General features: G+C 44.6%; 1 protein-coding gene and 1 pseudogene across 3 annotated transcripts in view; both read left to right on the top strand.

The window, feature by feature from the left end:
- Map3k20 (mitogen-activated protein kinase kinase kinase 20) overlaps nucleotides 1-24,180 on the top strand; it is a 158,206-nt gene that overhangs the window by 104,503 nt on the left and 29,523 nt on the right. For 2 of the 3 annotated variants that reach the window (XM_028762878.1, XM_028762879.1), the window contains exons 11-14: nucleotides 5,586-5,721; nucleotides 17,850-17,894; nucleotides 19,557-19,587; nucleotides 19,681-19,820. In XM_028762878.1, the coding sequence (XP_028618711.1) occupies nucleotides 5,586-5,721; nucleotides 17,850-17,894; nucleotides 19,557-19,587; nucleotides 19,681-19,820 (352 nt within the window). Of the gene's footprint in view, nucleotides 1-5,585; nucleotides 5,722-9,440; nucleotides 10,360-17,849; nucleotides 17,895-19,556; nucleotides 19,588-19,680; nucleotides 19,821-24,180 lie in introns of those variants that run through there. The other variant, XM_028762880.1, reaches the window with a different exon arrangement.
- On the top strand, nucleotides 22,194-22,708 carry LOC114617312 (annotated as a pseudogene).

Here is a 24,180-nt window from a genome sequence, read left to right as displayed (position 1 = left end):
GGGGGCATTCCTATTCAAACTACCACAACAGCCTAAGGACAAAGTTAAGGTATCACTGAGACACTTGTACATCCAGGAAATGGAGCCCACCCAGGTGACCGTCAGCAGGATAAAGAAAATGTGGCACAAGGGAATGCCATGCAGTTGTAAAGGAAAATGAAATCTTGATGTTTTCAGGAAAATGAATAGAACTGGAAATCATTATGCTAAGTGACATATGACTGACAGAGACCACATGTTTTCTGTTATATGCAGAATGCAGTGGTGGTGCACGCCTTTAATCCCAGCACTTGGGAGGCAGAGGCAGGTGGATTTCTGAGTTCGAGGCCAGCTTGGTCTACAGAGTGAGTTCCAGGACAGCCAGGGGTATACAGAGAAATCCTGTCTCGAAAAACAAACAAACAAACAAACAAACAAACAAACAAAATTCCTACCAAAAAAAGAATGTGTGTGTATGTCTGTTTACGTGTGTGTGTGTGTGTGTGTGTGTGTGTGTGTAAATCGGGCTCAGTGGGATGTATATGTAATCCCTCTGCTGGGGAGACAGAGACAGGCAGATCCCTGGTGCTCACTGGCCGGCCTAGTCAAATCTGAGTTTCAAGTTCAATGAGAGACAGACCGTGCCTCAAAAAATAAAGTGGAGAGGGATTGAGGAAAATACCTGACATCAACCTCTGTTTGCAGGCACACACACACTTGCATACGTGCACCGACCAGTGCATACCCACAGGACTAGAGGGTAAACCACAGCACCACACATACGCATACACAAAATAAAACCACATGTGGATTTTTATATGTACATATGTGTGGGTTGCAGAACTGAAAAGAGATTCTTGGCAGGGAGGAAGAACTTTGAGTGAGGTGGGACACAGAGAAGGCAGCAGAATGCGTGGGAGTGGGGGCACAGGCAAGGACTGGTTTAGAGTCTGGAGGAGGGAGGCCCGCAGGAACGAAGACAAGAGAGCACACAGTACAGTGACTCATGAAAATACCAGGATGGAGCGCATTCTTATGCACGCTAACCTGACAAATCAATTTGAATTAAATAAATAAATAAATAAATTTTAAAAATTAAGTTAAAAGGAGGTCACATGGATAATAAGCAGATGGGAAATCTTCATCATCACTTAGCGAACAAGCAAAAGGGAAAAAAACTCATGAGCTCTTTCAGAATTTCACACTATAAAGCCAAGTGGTGCTAATGGGCTTCCTCATACATTCTTTTTTAATTTAATTTAATTTAATTTAATTTTATTTTTTGGCTGGACAATTAGATGCCCTAAAGATGTACAGATGCTTTGCTCCAGAAGTCCTGCTACTATGGCTTCATTGCAAACCAATGAGAAGGCTTTTACAGAATGCGTGGGGACTTGTTCAGACAACACCGATTTAGAATGCCAAAGCTCAAGACAGAAGTTTGTGTAATAAAAGAACTGCTTTCAGAAAAGGCGTCTCCACACCTAGCAGGGTACATCCCCACCCATGAGCTCTGATCAGTGGATCTGAGAAATGAGCTTAAAATGGAGGCTATAGGAATTTTTTTTTTTAAAAAAAAAAACCAACCCAGTGCACATTACTGCGTATGTCCACTCGCACTGGAGAATCAGCAGACAGCAGGTCGCAGAGGGAGGGCATTTTCCCGTTTGTCATTTTTTTAAAAAACTTCTAAGTTTGGGTTAACTGAGTAATAAATGTAATGTTTAAAATACTTCAAGGTGAAAGCTGGGGAGAGTAGTGCATGCCTACTCAAGAGGCTGAGGCCAAATGAAGGGCCACAAGTTCAAGCCCAGCCTGGACAACATAGCAGAACTCCATCTCAACAGCAAACATGGGCAAACAAACCCCAGACCTTGAAGATGGGAAATGAAGAGAACCAGTACTAAAGAATGGGAGGAGGTGCCCTGATCTATAGGAAGCCTCCGGGGGCTGGTAGCTCTGCTCTGATGTAGTGTGTGTATCTCACCTCAAACTAGTTTGAGGCAGCAGAGCTGTGGTAACTGAACTTGACAACTGGTTAAAGCCACAAGGGATGATGCTTTAAATACTAGTAATCGGTTATTGTTCACAGGTTTCCTCCAGATGCCCATGCTCCGTTTGGGTTATCTTTCTCAATCCCCATAGCAGCCCCAATTATGACCCAGGAGCTAACCTGAGGCCTCAGCAGCTTGGGTAACTTACCTGGGCTCACACTGTACAGCAGTGGAGCTAGAATGAGGCCCACGTGGACCACGATCATTGGCCATCAGTCATGCTAGCTGCCCACTAACATGCAGCATTCTTTTTGTTAGATTTCTTTCTTGCTCAGAAGCAAATTGCGGAGTGTGCACACTTTAGGTTATCAATCAAGTGACAACCTGCCATTTAGTGTACCACACTACAGAGAGAATGTTGTGGGTTTTCAGATCACCTTGTAGTTCAAAGGACAGGACATTCTGCTGTGACTTCCCTTGCCCAACTTTTATCAGGGCTCAAAAGACTTTCAGCAAATGGGAGTCACCGTGAAGTGTGAGTCCAGGCATGCTGGGATACTTGCAAATGATGGCCGCCTGCCCAAGCTTTCTCTCCACACAGGCAGACGAAACATCTAATTTAGAAAATTAAATGATTCCGAAAATCCTCTATAAAACCAGCTTACTAAAGGCCACTTAAACAATAAAGGAAAGAGAGCTAGCATCAGATTCTGCTCATCTAATCCTCGGCTGCTCCTACCCTTGATGTCCGAGCAGTCGGAGCAGAACCTGTTTCCCCACGTGTGACCACACAAACCTGCAGCAGTGTCTGTGAATGAGCCAAAGGGCTGAAACGGAGCATTCAGGTTTTGCCTGTTGACAGAACACTTGGTTGGTTGTTTTCTCATGGCAGCCAAAGCACTGTCACTATGACATGCCTTTTGAGAAGAAAAAGCAGAGATCAAAAATGGATTCTCTGCAATTTGGGTATGAGGACCCATCTCATGTGTTCATACCACAACTTTAATACGCTTCTGCTTACCATGCAATATAGAAGCCATGTGGCTGTTTCTTCAGTTTGACCTGTGAGTTTACAGTGAATATCTCTCATGAAAGAATAGTTACAGTTCATTGCCTGAAAAGGAAAAATTGATATCAGTTGAAACCACCCTTGGCTGGATTTGGTGTCAGACAGCCAGTTTTCAACAACTGGAGTTTTAGAATGGGAAGGTTTTCTAAATGCATCAACAGATGCACCAGGCAAAGGCAGCAGGGGGCGGGAGAATATCTTTTCATGTCCTCTGGTTTGGGTCACTCTCTCTCTCAGCATTCAAGATGGAGCAGTGCTGGGACTCTGGGACTGCAGGACAGGTTAAGGAAGCTCATCTTCCCAGTTGGTATGTGTTTCTATCACAGCCTTCAGCCTACTTAACTGTTGATCTGTTTTCCATAAGGGCTCAAAATCACAGTGGGCTCCCTGAGCCAGAATTAGAGATGAGGCCTTGGATTTAATTACAAGCAAAACAGACTGTGCAGGCCATTCATCCTGACCGAAAGGGGCAAGCTCCAGTGGGATCAGTCTCATTGGCAGGAGAGTTAGGACAAGATTATCAAGTGTCACACAGACCAGTGGCCCAGGCCATCCCACCACCAAGTATGCCCAACTCTGTGACCTGCTTGCCATCCAGTGACCCTCTTAATGGCTCAGAGTGGCTCGTTCTTTTTTGTTGTGGGAGTTCACTCTAAGGAGTTCCACGCTGAGTTTTTCTCTTCAATCCTCCATTTGAAAAGTTCAAACAAACATGCTCATGAATTGGCATCATATTTTTGTCAGAAATATTAAGGACTAAACTTAGATTTTTATGATAAAAGTCATAATTCTAAAAGATTCTGCTTTTGTGACTTTTCTTGGGACTGTGCTGTGACTTATTGTCCCTTCATGCTTTCTTACATGGACCCAGTAAAAGTGACTTGGGTACACAGAAGCTGCACTGAAACCTTCCCATGCTGTGGGGCTCTTCATACACACAGGGAAGAGAACCTTTGGGTTCAAGTGCACCCACCTCTAAGCTGCCCCTTGAGTTACACAACTCAGATTTCCTCCATAGGAGTGGACTGAAATGGCCACGTAGTCTGTCCTTTCCTGGAAACCCAAGGGCAGAGTATCTCCAGCATCTGAGCTCTGGGGCTCATGCCTTCCTTCCACATCAAGGTCACTGTGAAGATGTAGTGTGTAGTACAGGCTTGTCTCAGCAGGTAACCAGAAAGTCCTTGCAGGAAACCAGAGGTGTTGCCTTTTAGCCTCCCTGTGTTCCTTTGCATGCCTCTTTGCATGTCACACACACACACACACACACACACACACACACACACACACCCCACCCTTTCATCTCTCATTACATGGCTCATGTACAAGCTCTTCAGAAACTCAAGGCGGAGAACTTCCAGTTCTCAGAGCATAAATTTAGACATTAACATTGTGACAGTCCTGAAGGAGGAAAAGTTTGTGCCCAGACATCTTGCCAGTTTCAGTTCCTGTCAGAACAGTTTCTGTTACTGGGCAGAGTGTCCTGAGTGACCTGGACAGGAGGGAAAGAACTCCCTTTAAAAGTACAGAGTGTAAAAGAGACTCAGGATTTCTCTGGACAAGTATCCCATGCTTGCTAGATTATAAAAGTTATTTGTATGGGATTCCTCTGTGTGTGTGTGTGTGTGTGTGTGTGTGTGTGTGTACACGAACCTTTATGTATTTCTTGTACTTTTTCTTTGCCTTTTTTTTCTTCTGTTTGTTTTGTCATAGTCCAGTTTGCTTGTTTTTGTTTTATTGTATTAGATGCCTGCTTATTTTCTGAGGAGACACGGAAAGTATGTGAATTTGGTTGAGGTAGGAGAATCTCAGAGGGAGAGGAGAAACTATAATCAGAATATATTGTATGAAAAATGTTTATATTCAGTAAAAGAAAAATGGAGAAAAAAATTGCCTGTGTTTGTTTAATAGTGGAAACAGCCAGGCCTCTCCCAGCCCGCCTGTCTTGTGCTTTCTCTATAGTAGTCTTGGACTCCTGTGTTTTATTGTTTTCAGCAAGCAAGCCCAGGAGTTCTCAGGATGAAGCACACTGCAGAGCCCTGGCATCTTAAACAGACATCCCTTCACCCAAAGAAATCCCAGGTTACCCAGCCTTACTGAGCTACCCTGTGGGCAAGAGTGCCGGCCTGATAGCACACTCTGCGTGTTATACAACTTAGTGTCATTTTCCCATCTGCAATACTGACCTGCACCCATTTCTTGGAGCTGTTTTGGGAATAAGATGAGGGATCACATGACCATGCTTTGTACACCGTAAAGCTTCTTAAACTATAAGCAGGATCTAAATGGCTACCCCGTCCTGACTAACTAGTGTGACCTGGGTCACTCTTCAATGTTTTGTTAAAATGCTCTCAGTTTGTTTTTCCCAACCAGAAACCACCTGTTGGTTTTGAAAGATAAGAAAGAGTCCTCCTGCTGCTCTGGCCAGTTCCTGGCCAATTTCAAAGCCCACACCCTAGCTTTTCCTCTGGTTAGCACTCCAATGGACCCACTGAGCATCCCCAGGCCGGGCAGTAGTGGAGACTCACTGAGTTCTCTCTCTGCAGGTGTGAAATTGAGGCAACCCTTGAGCGACTGAAGAAACTAGAACGTGATCTCAGCTTTAAAGAGCAGGAGCTCAAAGAACGGGAGAGACGCTTGAAGATGTGGGAGCAGAAGCTGACCGAGCAGTCCAACACCCCGGTGAGTACCCCACCTAGTGGCTTCCTGAAGCACTCCTCCACCTCCGGGTTGCTTCAGCATGCATGCTGAGCACGGCGGCAGCATGGCCAGTCTCCTCCCCACGCCCAGCCCTTCCCTGCCCTGCTCCTGAGAACTAAAGGCCTTCATTGGTAGTAAGAAGTATGAAACACCAAAAATGGCAGAGATTTAAAAGAAAATTCCCCCTTCTGGATCTTTCCTTAAGAACGGTTATTTCCTTAAGCATTGCATTTGTATGTTAAAATTACAAGAGTAAAATCTAATATATTTTAGACCATCTGTTAGGTCCTCAGAACACAGAGGGAATGCTGTAGTTCACCCTTGCACTTAGAGGCCATGAGAAATTAATAACTAATTGCAAGGCAGCCAGGGATGCCTTGGGTGTGTCAGAACTTAAACACATTTTCTTTCTAAGATTGAGCTGGCCTGCTGACATAGAGATGACAAGCATTAATATCCCTTATTGATTTAGTGCCATGAGCAGCATCAAATGGGGAGAAGGCTTCTCCTGGGACAGGCAGCCCACTTGCTCTACCTCTGGGAAGACCCTTGTTCTTTCCCACGTCTAGAGGAGCGCTGGCCACTCATGCTTTAACCTCAAGCTTAAGCTGTGTGCTAAATTGTGCATCACGTTCCATCATCCTTTAGATTTTAAGTAAGAGTTACTTTAGGATTGGTTTTCTAGGATTTTCAGTGGACGATATCTGTCCACTTAAAAATGACAAAGAATGCGAGGTTCAAAATGAAGTTATTAGCAAATATACCAAGAAAAAAGTTAAATATCCTTCATCCTTTGTGTTCCTCAAAGACCTATCTAGACAAGTCTTAACCTCCACTGAGCAGCCAGTGGCAGGTTGCAAAATGTCTTCTAATATCTAAAGAACAAGAGAGTCCGTCTCTATTTCCAGTTCCTATGGAGACGCAATCTGGCACCCTCTCACCCTAAAAAAGGAGAATTCATTTAAATGTGACATATTTACCCTTTTCAAAAATGACTTTGGTAATCCTGGGAATGCCGAGGTAAGAATTGAATTGCTATATAGAAGTCTAGCATGAGATATTAAAAGGGTACCTCACTTTTGTTAGCAAGTCCTGTGAATTGAACCAGACTCTCACAGAAAGGGGGGGGGGAATTTCCTGTTTAGGCTGAGTTGGTACCAGCAGGATGAACCACTCAGAGCTCTGTGAAAGAGCCCTGCTTCTTGCAGGCAGGTGGAGTGGGAGAGCACAGCCTTGTCCCTATATCCCATTTGCTGAAGGCTAGGAAGCTGTTTCGTTTTGCTTTTTAAGTGCATTGAAACCTTAACTGTAAAGCGCTGCATGGCTCAACCCTTTCTAAATGTCTTATTGTCAAGAAAACTTTCAACCGCTTATTAGAGTGTGCCTCAGAACCTCGCCTCGGTTTACTGGCATCAGTCTTGCTAAGAAATTGTGAGCTGCCTTGCACATATTACTGCTGCTGGTGACACAGTTGTGTGATAAGGGATAATGCGCTACAGGTGCTTCGTAGACTGTGTGCTTGTGTTTTAACCCCAGAAAACTTGGTTTGGAAAAAGTGCTTCGGCCACCAGCTAACAGTGGACAGCATGACACAGTCCCTTCCCTTTTTACTTAAGAGGCCCAAGGGTTTTTGTTTATAACACTTGCTTTCAATGTCTCCTCTGCCTAGAGCTAGTGCTTCTAAGAGAAAGGATTTGTGCTTGGTATTTTATAAGTAGCCGTTTTCTTTCATCCTCGATCCAATCTCTAGCTGGTTTTTAACTGGACTGCTGAGAGCAAGAAAAATCTTTTTTAAAAGGGCAAAAATGAGGCCTTTTTATATATATAGGTAGCTTCGTCTGAAATATAACAGTCTAACATTTAACAACTGCCTAAGAATACTATCAAATTGATTTCAGGGCTGCTATTTTCCTTCCTAAGACTGAAACGTTAAAGACACTTGGAAAGATGAGTTCTCCGTGCATAAATAGGGATAAAGCTTATTTTTAATTATTGTTACAGCTCGATATAAAAAATGTTTAGAGATAAACTCTTATTTAAGAAATCTTTATGGAGCTCTTTCAATTCTAACATAATGTAAGAAGAGACCACGGCAGTAAGAAAAGAAGTGAGCAGCAGAGAGTTTCTGTCGATTGAAAAACCAATTTGAGAATGTGAGCCGGGAGCGAGGCCCTGCTCCACCAGTAAGGATCTGAGGCTGGATGGATGGACCATGGGACCTTTATACTGAGCCCAAAGTGCCAAGATTCTCCTCTAATAGAATGAGCTGGTGTTTGAAAACTTATCTCCGGGCTGGAGAGATGGCTCAGCGGTTAAGAGCACTGACTGCTCTTCCAGAGGTCCTGAGTTCAAATCCCAGCAACCACATGGTGGCTCACAACCATCCGTAATGAGATTCGATGCCCTCTTCTGGTGTGTCTGGAGACAGCTACAGTGTACTCATAAATAAAATAAATAAATAAATCTTTAAAAAAAAAAAAAGAAAACTTATCTCCAACAGTAACTTAAATTAGAAAATTGGGCCATCAAGATGGCTGTGTCACTAAAAGCATTTGCCAAACAAGCCTGATAATCTGAGTCCCAAGAACCCACAGGGGTAGCAGAGAACTGATTCCCAAAAGTTGTCTTCTGACCGATACACATACGCCTGTGGCATGCATGTGCCTGCAACAATAATAGATATGGATTTTTAAATCTTAAAATTAAAAAAGAAAAAGGTAGTAAATACTCTGTACCTTCACACCCAGAATGTGAGGTTGTCCGAGAGTTCCAGTATTTGTGCATTATTTGGGAATAGTATGAACCTTTATTTACTTTGTCCTCAGAAGATATAAAACCATTGTTTTTACACCCTGACCATTTTACCAACTAGGAGCAAACACTATGGATTAGGTAGGCCATTGCAAGTAACTGCGTAAGGAAGAAATTAAATTATCACACTGTGACAGTATAAGAAAGACCTCATAGACAAGTCCCACTGGAAGGAGACTTGGGTATCGGTGGCTGCAGCAAGGAGACAGGCTAAGTGAGTCCTGAGCAGTCCTCCCACAGTTAACACAGGTTCACCTTAACTGAGTTAAAGACGGGATCTCGAATTTACTCCCAAGTGAATTATATAATAACATGAATAAATTAAACAGTGCTGGATCTGGCCCGAGTCAGTAATAAATGGAAGTGAAGTCATCTTCAGAGTGTGCTCGAAGCACTGTCCCAGGGAAAGAGATAGAGTCAACTGCATTTCCCAGATGCACTTGCGTGCGCACACTGCAACCAAACTGCTTTTATCCTTCCTCTGCACTCTTCCTTGGACCAGGGTTTCTGATTTTTTTTTTTTAAACTTGAGATTTAATCTCTGCTTCATTTCTTCCTTTTTTTAAATTAATGTAATGGTTAATCAAATGTTTCTGTATGGAAATGAAATTGGGAAAAATTAAGAGACATCCTAAAAACTATTTTATTTTAAGCAAAGCAAGGACTTAACGCTGGTACCTTCCTGTCTGTTTGCAATCTGGCTCAGTATGGTGCTTTGCAAGCTTTCCATTATGATTTACCCTGTCACTTAAAAGTTACGACCAATACACTGGTGCAGGTCTCATCATTCACCTGCTGCGTGGTACCAACTAATTTTGTGGTATCTGTCCCCTGACTTAAATTGGTACTAATTTCTCTTTTCACTTCTGTCCTTTCTTCCCCTTTGATAGCTTCTCTTGCCTCTCTCTGCAAGAATGTCTGAGGAGTCTTACTTTGAATCTAAAACAGAGGAGTCAAACAGTGCAGAGATGTCATGCCAGATCACTGCAGCAAGTAACGGGGAGGGCCATGGCATGAACCCAAGTCTGCAGGCCATGATGCTCATGGGCTTTGGGGATGTCTTCTCAATGAACAAAGCAGGAGCTGTGCTGCATTCTGGGATGCAGATAAACATGCAAGCCAAGCAGAATTCATCCAAAACCACATGTAAGAGGAGAGGGAAGAAAGTCAACATGGCCTTGGGGTTCAGTGACTTTGACTTGTCAGAAGGTGACGATGATGACGGTGATGGTGAGGAGGAGAATGACGTGGATAATAGTGAATGACAGCAGAAAGGAATAAGGTGGAAATGTTTTGTTTTGTTTTGTTTTTTCTTTTAGAAGAACAGAAGAAATGTGTTATCTCAGTCTGTGCAAAAAAATGCAGCATAGGGAGGCAGAGCCCCCAGCACTGCGCCTTAGGCCGAGCTCACTGAGGGCGGTTTCCTCATCAGTGTGACTTTGCTTTTGCATTCAGAGAAGGGCGGGGAATTTAAGCTAAAGTCGTATTTATCAGCGAGTGCAGTGCCTGGTTATAGAAATACGTGATTGCATACATATCGTGTTCTTGAGCTAATGACATGTGGGCTTTTTCTTTTTAAAGCACGTGCTTTGTAGTTTGTATTTGACTGTATTTAATCCTTTCACTCAGTTGGTTTAAAAAAAAAATGTCCATTTTGAGCAACACTCTGTTCCCAACTGCACTCTGATACCTGATTCTTCTCCAACATACCAAGGTTTCTTCCTTATACAGCACATTCTAATGCAGAGGTGATTGGCAACTATAAAATCGGGGGGGGGGGGGGGAACCTGAGATGAGATGAAAGAAGATTATAACAAGATGCCTCTTCAGAAATACCTAAATGCCAAGAATTTTCAATGCCAAATAGCACACAGCTCCTCAAAGGAAAACTGGAGTGATGTTCTCAGTAGTAACATTTGCAGGAGAAATACTCTGGTTTGAAGCGGGCAGCAGACGACATTACGAGCTTGCATCCCTGTGCTGGCTGGAAGCATCCTAACAAGAGCACACTGTCACCCTAGGCTTAGCTTGTCCTTTCCACAGAAGCACATGGTCCCAAAGGGACGGGTCTAGTCATGAACAGGATGAGCACGAGCCTGCTCTTTACATGTGATAAAGGCACTTTGTCTCTTTGTTTTCCAGAGGTGCATAATAATACTACTAGATTTTTAGTCTATGTGTAGAAAAAAAAACCACTCTAGATAGGAAAGATAAACTATCCTTCTTAGACACAAGTATGTTCTGAAGGGGTCTTTCTGTTACATATAGCCTTCCCCCCCAACACCCCCCCAACACCCCCCCCAACACCCCCCCAACACCCCCTCCCCCGCTCCCGGCACATCCACTTTCTTTTCTTTTTTCTGTTCTCTATTATGCTAGTTAGAGAAATAGGTTCCGGTACTTACTATGAAGGCCAGGCTACCCAGAGGCACTCTAAGAAGACTAGCACTAGCAGCCAAAACTTATTTAAAGTATAAACTCACATAAAAATTACAGCTAGGTAAAGTTAAAGCAAAAGTTGTTATCAGTCTAATTCAGAAATTGGTGTCATTCGTTTGACAGTGGAAGTTAAATACTTTTGGTGGGCTTTTTTATACAGAAGTTATAACATAAAGTGGGCTTGGTAGCCATGTCCATAATCCTGGCCCTCAGAGGCTGAAGCAGGACAATAGTGGGTTTAGTATTAGCTATGTTGCAAGACTATGTATGAGCAACGTTGCAAGACTCTATCTCAAGGAAGGACTAGGCATCGTCTACTGTTGTTTCTAAGTATGTTTGGTCATGAAGTCTTTTGGAATTTGAGCTACGACAGGCCTCTAATCCTCAGTGAGGACTGAAAAATAGCATCAAAAATGAAAAGTGTGCGCTACAACTTTATCTGGGAAGAAATAACTAGTGGGATGTTCTGGATATCTGTTTGCTGTGCAGTCACAGGTAGACCACTTAATCTCTGAACCTGTTAACCCTTTGTTACCATGACAGGAATGCTAACACACTTCAAAGAAATAGGCCCAGAAGGAAAGTACATAACCATGTAGCATAGCACCAGGCCATGGCAGGTAGCACCAGCTACCATTAATTGCCAAATAAAGGAGACACTGAGAAGTGAGTTCTGTAACCTTCTGGACCACTAAACTATCTATTGCAAGTGACACTGGCTCAGAAGTATGAAGTTAAAAGTAGATAGCTTTCATGAAAAATAAAGAGAGCAATTCTTAGAATGTAAAACACACAAACGGTTTAATTCAGTTGCCCTTGGAACCTGTGTGCCATGGCGGATCCACATGTGCTGGGTGTTTACAGACAGGTAAAGGCTGCCTAAGAAGATGGGTCTCCCCTCACACCCATCCTGCTGGAATCCTCAGCACATGCATATTCTAGACATGTAGTCAGACTGCCTAAACAGAAAGTCTTGGGAGCACAAAGGATGCCGAGCAACTCCTGATTTCCCAGCATGCCGTGAGCACCTGAAGGAGACCGTGGCAGGTGCAGGAGCCTCTTGCACACCTGCCCAGGCAAAAAATAAAGCCTCCTGTTCAACAAGCCTTCACTGGGACCAGTTACCGAGTTCTAGAGGACAGCTAGGTGGTAGCCTTTGCACTCCTAGAGCATGCATATTAGCGAGCGTCACAGAATGGCAGGATTTGCTAAGTGTGTGCTAGACATTGAAGCAAGGAAGGAAGATGGGGTGAGAGGGAGAAGTCTTAAAAGCATGCTCAGGAAAGGCCCTCTGTTGCACGATGACGTAATGTTTGCACAGAGCCCAAGAAGGTGAAGGGACTTCAGTGAGGGTTGAGTTCTGCCCTATATGTAAGAACATAAACTTCACCACCCTCTGATTAAGAGTTGGTTTAGAACACATAATGCATTTCCTAAATTAATACCTGATTCATATTCTATATAAAAATGTTAGTGCATTAAAAATCAGCCAGATAGTGCTCGTAGGGGAAAGTTACTGGATTCTATACTCAGACTATGTTGAGCCCCACCCCGGCATATCTTGGAGGGAGCAGAAAGGATGCCTAGCAACTCCTGATTTCCCAGCATGCCGTGAGTACCTGAAGGAGAATGTGGCAGGTACGGCCTTTACCTTCCATCTCCTAACTGCTGTCTTTTTCTCTACCATCATTGCAGCCATCTTCACAGCTCAGTGCTGTCATGAAGAAACCACAAGATTTAGGGTAGAGCAGAATGAACCTCAGGGAAAAGCTTCCAACTGCTCTATCTAGAACCACAGAATATGTCATTGAGCACTGGACTTCTGCTCACATTAGGTGTTCATCCAGTGGCTTTAAAATGTGCAAACATACCTAAACGTGACCCATATAAACAGGCTCCATAGAGTTCTTGCACCTTCTGTAAAAATTGCTAGAAAATTACTTTAGATTCAGTTAATTTTATAAGAAATGCCTATTAGCAACATGAAGAATTTCTAGTGATGCTAATGGCAAAGGTCTGACTCACTTCTTAGCCGGGTTTGGAAATGGTCAGTGATCCGTGTTAGATTTTGTTCCAGTGATCCGACTTACAAAGGAACACAATTCAAAAGTAAAGAAATCCTGAAAAAAGGTAAAGGTTCAGAATGAGAATTAGAACTATAGATTGTGGTAATAGGACACCTTAAAACATTTCTTTCTTTACTCGTAAAGCTAAGGTGTAGGATTTGAGGACCTCTACAGTAATTCTCAGCTGGGAGGTCACATGACCTTGGCCAGCCAGCATTTACTGTAGACTGGTGGCATCCTGCTTGCCAGGGGCAGCCCCACCCTGCAAAGGTTTTCTTTTTTTTTTTTTTTTGTTTTTTTTGTTTTTGTTTTTTCGAGGCAGGGTTTCTCTGTGTAGTCCTGGCTGTCCTAGAACTCACTCTGTAGACCAGGCTGGCCTCGAACTCAGAAATCCGCCTGCCTCTGCCTCTGCCTCCCAAGTGCTGGGATTAAAGGCGTGCGCCACCCTGCAAAGGTTTTCATCCACAATCTCCATAGCATTGTCCTGTCCCCACTGTGAAGCTCGTTAAACCTGATACATCTGCTAGTCCATCTCTAGTTTTTTTCCCCCAAACAAAATCACCCATGCCTTTTCAGAACAATAAGGACACCTTCTGCATGTTATGAAGCCATAGCTTTTTCTCCAACCACACCGTTTGTAGTTGATTTCTTCTTCCCCCGCCCCCTTAAGGTTGGTTGTCGGACTACTATGACATTATTGCATTGGTGGGGGAGGGCTGCTGCCGTAACTCCCCAGTAGTACAGCCCTGACAGACTTGCTGTTCCTCTGCAGTCATTTAAAGGGAATTTTTCCTAACATTTTTTTTTCTTTTTAAGCAAAATCACATTTTAATGTTTCACAAATAGCCAATGGGATAAGGTCGAAGACACCTGGCATGCTGTTTTTGATGCTGTGAAAATACTGAAGGCTGTTTGTGGTTTTTTAACCAGTGACTTTTTTTTTTTTAACATGCAATGAGTTTGTTAGACTTTGAACACCAGCTGAGGTATTCACACTTGATCCTCGTTGAAATTAAAGGGACTAGGGGAAGGGGTGGCGTCTAGGAGAGATTCACACCCATTTCAGTTACCATGCATGAATATAACTTTAGTTTTCATTAGAACTTTATGAAAGATGGCCTTAAAACCTAGTCTGAGTTAACTGTCGATACTTTGAAAACGATTTTTGTCACACTAGACTTGGGCAGCCAGCCTTGTGAGCCTCAATGTTTCACAGTACACAGTAAGACGTAATTCTTTCTATAACCAGGCACCTTCCGCTGCTTTCAAGGAAGACCCATTTTCCTGTGTAGACTGTAACATGGCAGCAGAGGCTCCACCCTGCTGGACATAGCCCAGCCTGACAGCTGTCGGTCAGCACAGCATTCTGTGGTTGAGAAATGAATGTCTATCAGGAAATCCGGGGCAGGTCATGTTTTCTCAGACCCCAGCTTTGTGGGCACTCCGTTGCTTGTGTGAGACACTTTCTGGCATGTGGATAATTATTTCAAACTAGAGTTCAGGCACCAATGCAACTGTTTTATAGCGTGTGCAGAGCACTCTTAGCTCCGACACCCCATATTGCTTCTGCACTCTGAAAACCTGCTATCAGAAAGCATTTCTATCCCTGGAGTGTGAGCTTTCAGTAGGAGGCTTCATCACTGTGTCTGCATAACAGTCTTCTCCCCTCCACTCCGTGGTCATGTCTTATGCCAAATGCCATGTACAATGTCTGTATGGAAGATTAAACTGTGCTCCTGTGTGGTGAGGCTGTTTAGTTACCGACTTCATAGTTGGAATCTGATATTCCAGCACCGAGTCCACGATGTATTCAGAAATCCAAGTTGGCGTCATACATTTCATTCTGATGTGAACTTTTCTCTGCTTTCCTTTGTTCTAAGACTCCATTTTGCAATAAACGTTTTGACAGTAAATCCCTTTGTTATGTGTCGCTGTGTACATAAGATCTTTGTTAGACTGGATTCCCAACATCCTTTGAAGAAATCAGTGTCACACACATGCCCATGAGTGCTTTCCTCTCCTCAAGCCTGGTGGAGTGTAAACAATGGATTACTAAAGTGAAGGGGCAGTTGTGAGGGATTGGCTTTTTTTTTTTTTATCCCCAAAGAAAACAGAAAGGCTTAGAACTCATGTGCAGCAGATGCACTGATATGTTAACAAGGGACAGAAAACATGAAGGAGATGGGGAGCCTCTGTGTGGCTGCAGATCATTAACTCTTATCCCCTGTCTTGCCAAATTCAAACCGTCTTGCTGCAGTGCCTGGTTCCAGCCCCCCTCTCACTGATCTTTGCAAGCATCTGCAGACTCCTGCTGGAGGGAGCGTGAGGCAGAGTTCAGGCTCTTCCCTGTGGCATAATGCTGATGAGCCAGCCCTGGCAGCAAGAACTCCACTCTCCTTTGCACATTAAAGATGAAGATGTTGGTTATTTCATTTGCAGTCTTTATTCAAGAAAGACTTAATTTCTCAATTCTGTTTAACACAACATTTGGAAATTATATAGAAGTCAAACCACGTATATACATACACACACATACTACACACTTATTTGGAAATTATATAGAAGTCAAAACAACACACATGCATGCATGCACGCTTGCCGGCACACACACATGTACACACACACACCCCACACCATACCACACCATCACACTCACTCATGCACTGACATCCTGTAAAGACCAACTATAATAGTATCTTGCTGTCTCTTCCTCCACATTTGTGTCCATAATGGGCAAAGATGATGGCATGTTTCTGCAGCTGTGTCCAGCTGCCCTTTGAAGAAGTAAAGCTTGCCATGTGTTTTCTTTGATCGAGATCAACTTTAGATGTGCTTCCTTCAGTCACCCATCCACATGATTAAATCAGGTGAGTGTGCTCGGTGACTCCCTCGAAGCTCGGTGACTCAGAGAAAGGAAGCACTTGAGCAGCCGAGTGTGTGGAGAATATTATTGATCGGATATATGCTTTATGTCCTTGCAACCTAGATGTAGTTCTCAAGGTCTGCACATCCATGTTGACTTTTTAACAGGAAGGTCTAAAATAATAAAAATGTAATAATAAAATGCCACACCCAGAATCGGCTTCTTTCTCTTTTTCCTCCAATCCAAGCTCACTTCATCCTCTGCTCCAGTTGAGTGAACATGCCACACCCACTCCATCCCCCATGGCCAGTGTCTTGCCTACTGCCTCTCCCTTGCCTTCTCTTCCACCACAACCCCACCCCTGGGGCTGCAATCCCCAGCTCAACCCACTTGCCTTCCATTCTCTTGTTGTATGCTATGGATCATGGGTCTTTGTGTGTCTGTCAACACTGAAAAGACTGAATACACGCTCCTTCCATTTTATTCATTCTATAAGATAGTGCAATAAAAGTTAAGCAGGCAGGGATAGATAGAGAACGTGCTTGGTAAAATACTTGCTTTGCATATAAGAAGACCTGAGTCCAACAGCAGGATGTACATAAAAAGTGTTGTGGCATGCACTTATCTCCCTGTACTTGGGGCAGACAGGCACGTAGGTCTCTGAAGCTCAGAGCCAGCCCAGCCTAATTGGTGAGTTCCAGCCCAGTTAGTAGTACCTGAGGAATGACACCCAAGGTTGTCCTTTGGTCTTCATGCACATACATGCATGTACAAACACACACATACACACACACACACAAACACACATATATATACACACACAAACACACACACACGCACGCACGCACATACATGCAAATGTACCAAGTATTGTGAGTTAGGAATGTAAAGAAAAAAAAACAGATAAAAGTGCCTTCTCTCAAATATAATCCATGCATATTTCACTCAGTTCTAGTAAAATTCCTTATAGGGACTCTGCCTTTCCTAGCAGTTTGAGCATGTGGGTATATAGTAAGCACTATTAAGTTAGAAAGATGAACTTAGTCACCATCAGATTGTCACACTCACAGTAAAAGCAACAAAAATCAACTCCTTTCTTTTGAATTGTTCTTGGAGAAGTTCACACATGTACACGATGTGTTTAGATCGTACCCATCCCCTCACAATCTTTTTCCCAATTTGCCCACTCTATATATACTGTTTGTAACAGAGGTTGGGTGATACTTTTGCATATTCTTTCAGGAATCATTTAAACATTTTGACAACTCAAGCTACTTGAAGCTAATGGCTATACCACACAGCAGCCCATAGGACTCTGGCCTTATGGAAGCATTTGCTATTTAGCCCATAACCGTGGGATATACTGATGTGAAACTTTCTCTGGCACAGGCTGAAGTGGTCGGCAAGTCCCCATCCCACATGTATCCCTGATGGGGAGCTCTTTTAGTCTGTGTTAGAGCAACCAGACGCCTCAGGACAGTTCCAGCTTCACATATCCTACTTCCTCCATGCAAGTCCAGATATCTAAGCCCTGGAAGCCCCCCGTGAGAACAGGAAAAATAGTCACCTGGCTACTTATAGCTGCTTGGAATTTCCGATGGTAAATCATTCTATTATCCTACCACTGGCTGAGAATTCTAAGGCCGCTCTGATAGCTGGTGATGTTGTAGGCTGTAAAGCCATTCCTGCCTATCCCCGTGCCAAAGAAGACTACATCAACTTGTACCAAGTCCCCCTAAAACAGCTCATAAGGCAGAATGGGTTGTTGCTGCTAGGCTCAGCATCCGTGGACTCACTCTGAGGATCGAATTTTCCTCTCGGCCTAACGGGCAAGTGGAAGCAGGCCAGAGCAGCAGGGGAGCTAAGACAGAAACCGAAAGACTAGGATAATCTTGCTTCCCTTTTTCATTTCCTTCATATCTCCCACGCAGCTGCTGCCTTCCTTTGAGATTGGTGCGTGGACCGAAGACGATGTGGTAAGCTGCTTCTGTTACTGCCTCCTTAGATCTGGGTAGGAAGCTGACAGGCTTGACCACAAGTTTAGAGAGAGATCTGGGTCTAACTAGCAGAAATCAACACAGTCCTCCTCTTGCATAAATAATCTAATAGAGATTGAAAATAAGGACTCCATGGCAAAAAGCGACTAGCTCTTCAAACCTGATGAGCCATGGAAATACTCCAGAGTGCAGAATACCAACAGCAAGATAAAAGCCATGATCCACAGTGTCACACACACATATTTGAAAAGATGCTTAAACTTTCCTATAATGCCAGCTGAAGACTTGGGCATGGAGGGGAGAGACAATGACGGCACGGAGTTTTCTGCACAGGGTCCCTTTTCCACCTCAGGCCTGCTCATTAAATGACAAACTGCTTAACTGCCTTCCTCGCTCAGGCCTTCCCCTAGTGTTCCTCATAATCTTACATGGCAGGAGGCAGGATACTTAAGTCCACAGGAAGGGCTACATGCAGCTCTGGGTAGACTCCCTGAAGAACAAACCCATGTAGTCAATTCTGTCTCCATATCTGCTTCCTTAATGGGAAATGGTTTTGACAACTGCTGATGAGAGAGAGATACCTCAGGGTCCATGCCTGTCCATTTCACAAGCTCAAGATCATCCTTAAATGAAGAAGATGGACTGCTAGGTAGCCCTGGTAAGAATGGGCGCCACTCTCGGGAGACAACCACTCCAAGACATCTCAATAAAAAGACTCATGACTAGGAATTCCAGGAGAGCTGTTCTCCAGCTCAGCCTGTTATGGGGCTGGGGCATGCCCCTCTGCCCTTTGTATCTTTATGAAGTTAGCTTCCTTTAGCATTTGGCAGCAGCATAGACTCCACAAAGTAAAGAAGCCAGGTGCCAGCTTCCTGTTTCTCAATCCCAGAACCCTAGAAGCCAAGCCTCTTGCCAACTCTGTGCATAATTGCTTCCTCTCCAGCAACAAGCATGGTCCATCTCCTTTGAAAAGAGATGGATTTGAAAGATCTGAGTTCTAGGAGCTTCTTTCAGTTTTTGCTGCTAGGTCAAGTAGCTCTGGTGCCATTTAGCTAAAAGTCCATTGTCAAGGGAGTCAGGAAATCAGAATAACTGAGTTAGGCCGCTCCTCTGTGTGTCTTCACCAAGGTAATGTTAGCCACCAGTAAACAGGGGTCCAGTGATATTCAAGGACAAGGGACCCCTGGGTATAACCACCTCAGTGGACACAGAAAGTACCATGTTTTGCCTGTCCTCTTCCCCACCCCCCCAATGCGGCTGCCATGCCCTGGCAGGCCTAGTAGGCATCCTCATTTGGCCCATCTCTCTACCCATGACTGTGTGGTCCTTGTTGCTCATACAGTTCCTGAGAAAAGTACCACGGCAATCAGCACCTGCCCATGTGAGTGGAAAAGTCATTATAGCAGCACCTCTAGGAGAGATGTAAACTCTCCCTCAGAAGCATCTCAGCTGCCCAATCCACCTACAGGAGGAATATCTCCAATTGGAAAGCTTGAGGCTTTAAAACTACCAAGAGGGCTCTTTCCATCTTTCCTCTGTGGCTCAGTTAGAGACATCTGAATCTATAGAAGACTTTAATCATTAAGAATGACTACTGACTGTATGTGAACCTCCCAAACCATGTGTGTCCTCTCTTCGCAGTATTTTTGGGTTCAGCAGCTCGTCAGAAAAGGCAAGTAGAATGAGTCACCCTTGTATCTGTGGAGCTAACTTTGTCATGGCTGTGCGTGAGCCTCATTCCCTGCCCTCTGCCCTTCTCCCCCAGGCGAGTCTTCTGTAGAGATGAGTGGATACCCAAGCTTGTTTAAGGAGAACAACATCACAGGCAAGCGGTTGCTGCTTCTGGAAGAGGAAGATCTGAAAGACATGGGCATTGTCTCCAAGGGACACATCATTCATTTTAAGGTACGTGGTAGGCGAACATCAATAAATCAACTGAGCATGTGATGGGTGGTGGGCCATGTGTTAGCAAGGAGAGAGGAAAGCATCATGCTGTAGGACATTAGATGGTGAGATGCCTGTGGGCTTGGCCCTAACTAGCTGCCACACCTGGGCTACCCCTGTTCCCGTCTCAAAAGTCCATGGCAAACAGGATAACCTGGCACGGCAGCTGTTACCTGGGTTAAATGCTGTAATGCTGCTGTAACGCCAGGAAGCCTCTAGTCTAGGGGGAAAGTGGAGTGTACTATTCAGTGCAATGGCACCTGTGAGAGATGCCACAAAGGTACCCAGGATGTGGGAAGACTTCCAGAAGGAAGTCCTGAAGGAGCTGAATGCTCAGGACAAGTAACGTTAGTCAGGCAATTTTCACTGGAGGTGTGTAAGGAAGATGCTCTGCCAGGGGGAAAGACCAGGGCAAGGAGGGAGCTTAGTGGGCCAGAGGGCTGGAACTAAGGTAGGGTGAGACCTAGAGCAACTGCCATACCCAGGACTAGTAGGAGGCTGCTTAGCCCATGTAGAGCTGGAGAGGCCAGACATTCACCAAGAATCCATAAGGAACCTGGAACACAAGTACAGCCCAAATGAACTGAAAGGCACTGCCAGCACCCAAGTCACAGGAATATATGTTACATGTGTAATCTCTGTCATACAATAGACACTATGCATACTTCTGAAGCCTGATGAAACTCCAGAAAATCCTACCATCCCTCTGGAAAGTTTTCAAACTAACCCTGTTTTCATTGCTGCTGCTATTCAGTTTACAATTTAGCCCAGAGCGGGGCTGGGGCTGGAGCCCAGTGGACAGCACTGAAATAGTGTACACAAGGTCTATACCTAGCACTTAATACATGTAATCAGTTGATTAATTAAACAGCTACCCAGGAACCAGAGCCCTTTGTTTGGCTTTCCAGATAGCTACTCAAATGTAGTAACAAGTGCAGACATCTATGGGATAATGTTATTAGCTTTCTGTTTTCAAAGAGACATTACAGAACCTAAGATCGACTTTATGCCTACAGTCCTGGCAGGAAAATTGCAAGTTCAAGGGCAGCCTAAGCTGTATACTAAGGCTGATCTGTCTCTCCTGAAAAATCAAATTGCTCCCCAACCCCAATCCTATGATGGATGGATGGATGGATGGATGGATGGATGGATGGATGGATGGAGGAATATATACAGATTAGATGGGACAAAGGGTAAAAAGAGCACAGCTCTTCCAAATCCACACCTCCCCAAAGCCATGTCAACAAATCCCCCTTTATTCAGAGCACTTCACTCTATGGCTGGCCCATTAATGTCCAGAGAGAACCATTCATTCATGTTGTTCCAGAGAGCCCAGACCCATGTAAGAACTTGTCTACAGTCTCTTGGCAACCTTGGGACAATGGCTGGACACTAACCCTCCATCTGCAAGACAAAACAGGACCGTGATGTCTCCCCCTACAAGGGGGACAAGAAGACACATGTACAAATATCTACTGGGAAAAAAAAACAAAGCAAAACAAAACCTTCTGTCAGTTCAGAGGTGTCTGAGCTACAATAGACAAAATTTTCTAAATCTTGTCCTGTGTAGCAGATGCTAAGTAAGATAGTCCCACCCTCCCTTACCCTCTTCTGCCTTTACCAATTTTCTTCAAGAATCGGCCAGAGGGAAAAGGAGTTGCAAGCTGTGATACTTTACCAAACCAGTAGTGATTTAAATATTCCTGTCACAACCAGGATAACAGAAATACCCCATCTATGCTGGTTGGTGTTATTGGACAAGTAATATCCCAGCTTACTGTATATGGCTCATCAAATTCAGTGCATGTCTGCTTGCAAGACTGGGCCTGTGGAAGTTCAAAGAATCACCCTGCCCTTAAGGAATTTACCTCCCAGAGAAGAGATAAAACACATACGTACAACTTCTTACAGGCAGTTGGAAGAAAAGGGACAGTCTGTTACCTTGACCAGTGGAAAGAGATGGAGAGTCGAGGCCTCGTGATAGGGGATGTGGGGTACTTGGAGCTGGATCTGGGGACAAGGACGCATCAGAAGAGGAGTGATGGAACACAGAGAATTACAAAGTGGGCCGCCTGTGTTCAGAGGAGCAGTGGGTGGCTTGCTGGTCTGGTAGAAGTGTGTGTGTCTGGAACAGACCTGGGGTTAGCTGAAGTAGAGTGAGGTGGCCCAGCTCCTGAACCAATTCCAGCTTCCGACTGTATGTCTGAAATGTAACCCAGAGCTCAAGAGCATTGGGAGCTGACGTGTTTAAACTTGGCTTCTGGGAATTTTACAGTGGACTAGGAAGGAAAGACTGGGTTTAAAACTCCAGGTAGGCCGGTGGAGGAGTCTGGAGACGACATTCAGAAATGGCACCTCGCAAGGGGAAGAAAAAGAAGGAAGAGCAGGTCATCAGCCTTGGACCTCAGGTGGCTGAAGGAGAGAATGTATTTGGTGTCTGCCACATCTTTGCATCCTTCAATGACACCTTTGTCCATGTTACCGATCTTTCTGGCAAGGAAACCATCTGCCAAGTGACTGGTGGAATGAAGGTAAAGGCTGACCGAGATGAGTCCTCCCCCTATGCAGCCATGTTGGCTGCCCAGGATGTGGCCCAGAGGTGCAAGGAGCTGGGCATCACTGCCCTGCATATCAAACTTCGGGCCACAGGAGGAAACAGGACCAAGACCCCGGACCTGGAGCCCAGTCAGCCCTCAGAGCTCTTGCTCGCTCTGGGATGAAGATTGGGCGGATTGAGGATGTCACCCCCATCCCCTCAGACAGCACTCGAAGGAAGGGAGGTCGTCGTGGTCGCCGTCTGTGAACAGGACTTCTCAAATTATTTTCTGTTAATAAATTGCTTTGTGTAAGCTAAAAAAAAAAAAAACTCCAGGTAGATGGTTAAAACAGGCAAGAAATGAGGCATGCCTGGCTCCTTAGCAGAAATAGGGATGGAGAAAAAGGGAGGTGGGCAAAGCTGCTGGAGAAGGCGAACACAGTAAGATTCAAGCATGTGCTGTTGTGTGGATGAGTCTGGCAACGATGCTTGTTGGGAAGACAGACACAGAGGGCCATGCTGGTATTCTGTGTATATGCGTATCCAGAATAGCAGATCTTAGAGGTGGTGGTCGCCAGTGGGTGGGACAAGGAGGGAAGGGGTAGTGGTTGTTTAATGAATGTCACAGTCCCTGGGGGTAATGTTTGGGGCACACTGGAGAAGAAAGGACTATATAACCCTGTGACAGCAGTAGATGCAGCTGGAAACACTTGGCAATGGCTACTTTTATGGTACATGAATCTCACCCCATTAAAAATAATACAGGCCTGAAGAAACAGCTCAGAAGATAAGGTGCTTGCCATATAAGCATAAGGACCTGAGTTCAGTTCCCAGACCGGGAGTAAAAATCTGCTAACATCCTGGCATGATGTTTCTCTCTCTCTGTCTCTCTCTCTCTCTCTCTCTCTCTGTCTCTCTCTCTCTGTCTCTGTGTGTGTGTGTGTGTGTGTGTGTGATCCTAGTGCTAAGAAAGCAGAGACTGGCAGGTGCCTGAGGCTCCAGAGCCAACCAGCCCAGCCTACTGGGTGAGAACCAGGAAGGGAGAGACTCTGATCCAAGAAAACAAATTTCCCTGAGAGAGAGAGAGAGATGAAGGGTGTTCTGACTGGTTCTGTGTGAGAATAGTTCTGGTGTGAATGGGCTTTGGAATGAGAGCCCCGTGGGCAGTCCAGACCAGAGGCATTCCTCCTGGTCTCTGCACACATGCATACACTGCGCCTATGAAGCTATCCCCCCCTCCCTGTTCCATCCCTGAAAGGTACAGTCATCATGTGACAGGGTCTCTCAACCTAAGAGCAGGTGATAAAACTGCAGCCTGGTGCAAGATATCCACCATCCCTTTGCCTAGGGTCCCTCCCTCTGAACCTGTGAGCTTCCTGTGAAGGAGCAGGGTCCCCACACAGAAGATAAGCATCCCATAAGTGTTCATGACATTGTTGGAAGTTTTGTTTTGCTTTAAAAAAAAAAAAAAGACACATCTACTTTTCCTGGGCTGGCACTCTTTTCTACATGATCAGTTCACTGAGAAGCTAAGTAACAGCTGATGGGTACTCCCAGCCTTGTCATCTAAAGCAGTGGCTGGCTCTCAACCTTCCTAACTCTGAGACCCTTTAATACAGCTCCTCATGCTGTGGTGACCCCCAACCATAAAATTATTTCATTGCTACTTCATAACTATAATTTTGCTATGGTTATGGGTTGTGATGTAAATATCTGAAATGCAGGATATTTGATATGTGTTCCTTCTGAAAGAGTTGTTTCACACACACACACACACACACACAC

The sequence above is a fragment of the Grammomys surdaster genome, unplaced genomic scaffold (genome assembly GCF_004785775.1).
Source record: "Grammomys surdaster isolate TR1022 unplaced genomic scaffold, NIH_TR_1.0 136, whole genome shotgun sequence".
Lineage (NCBI taxonomy): Eukaryota > Metazoa > Chordata > Mammalia > Rodentia > Muridae > Grammomys > Grammomys surdaster.
Note: the sequence above shows the minus strand (reverse complement) of the source record. Positions and strands in the feature narration are given on the sequence as shown.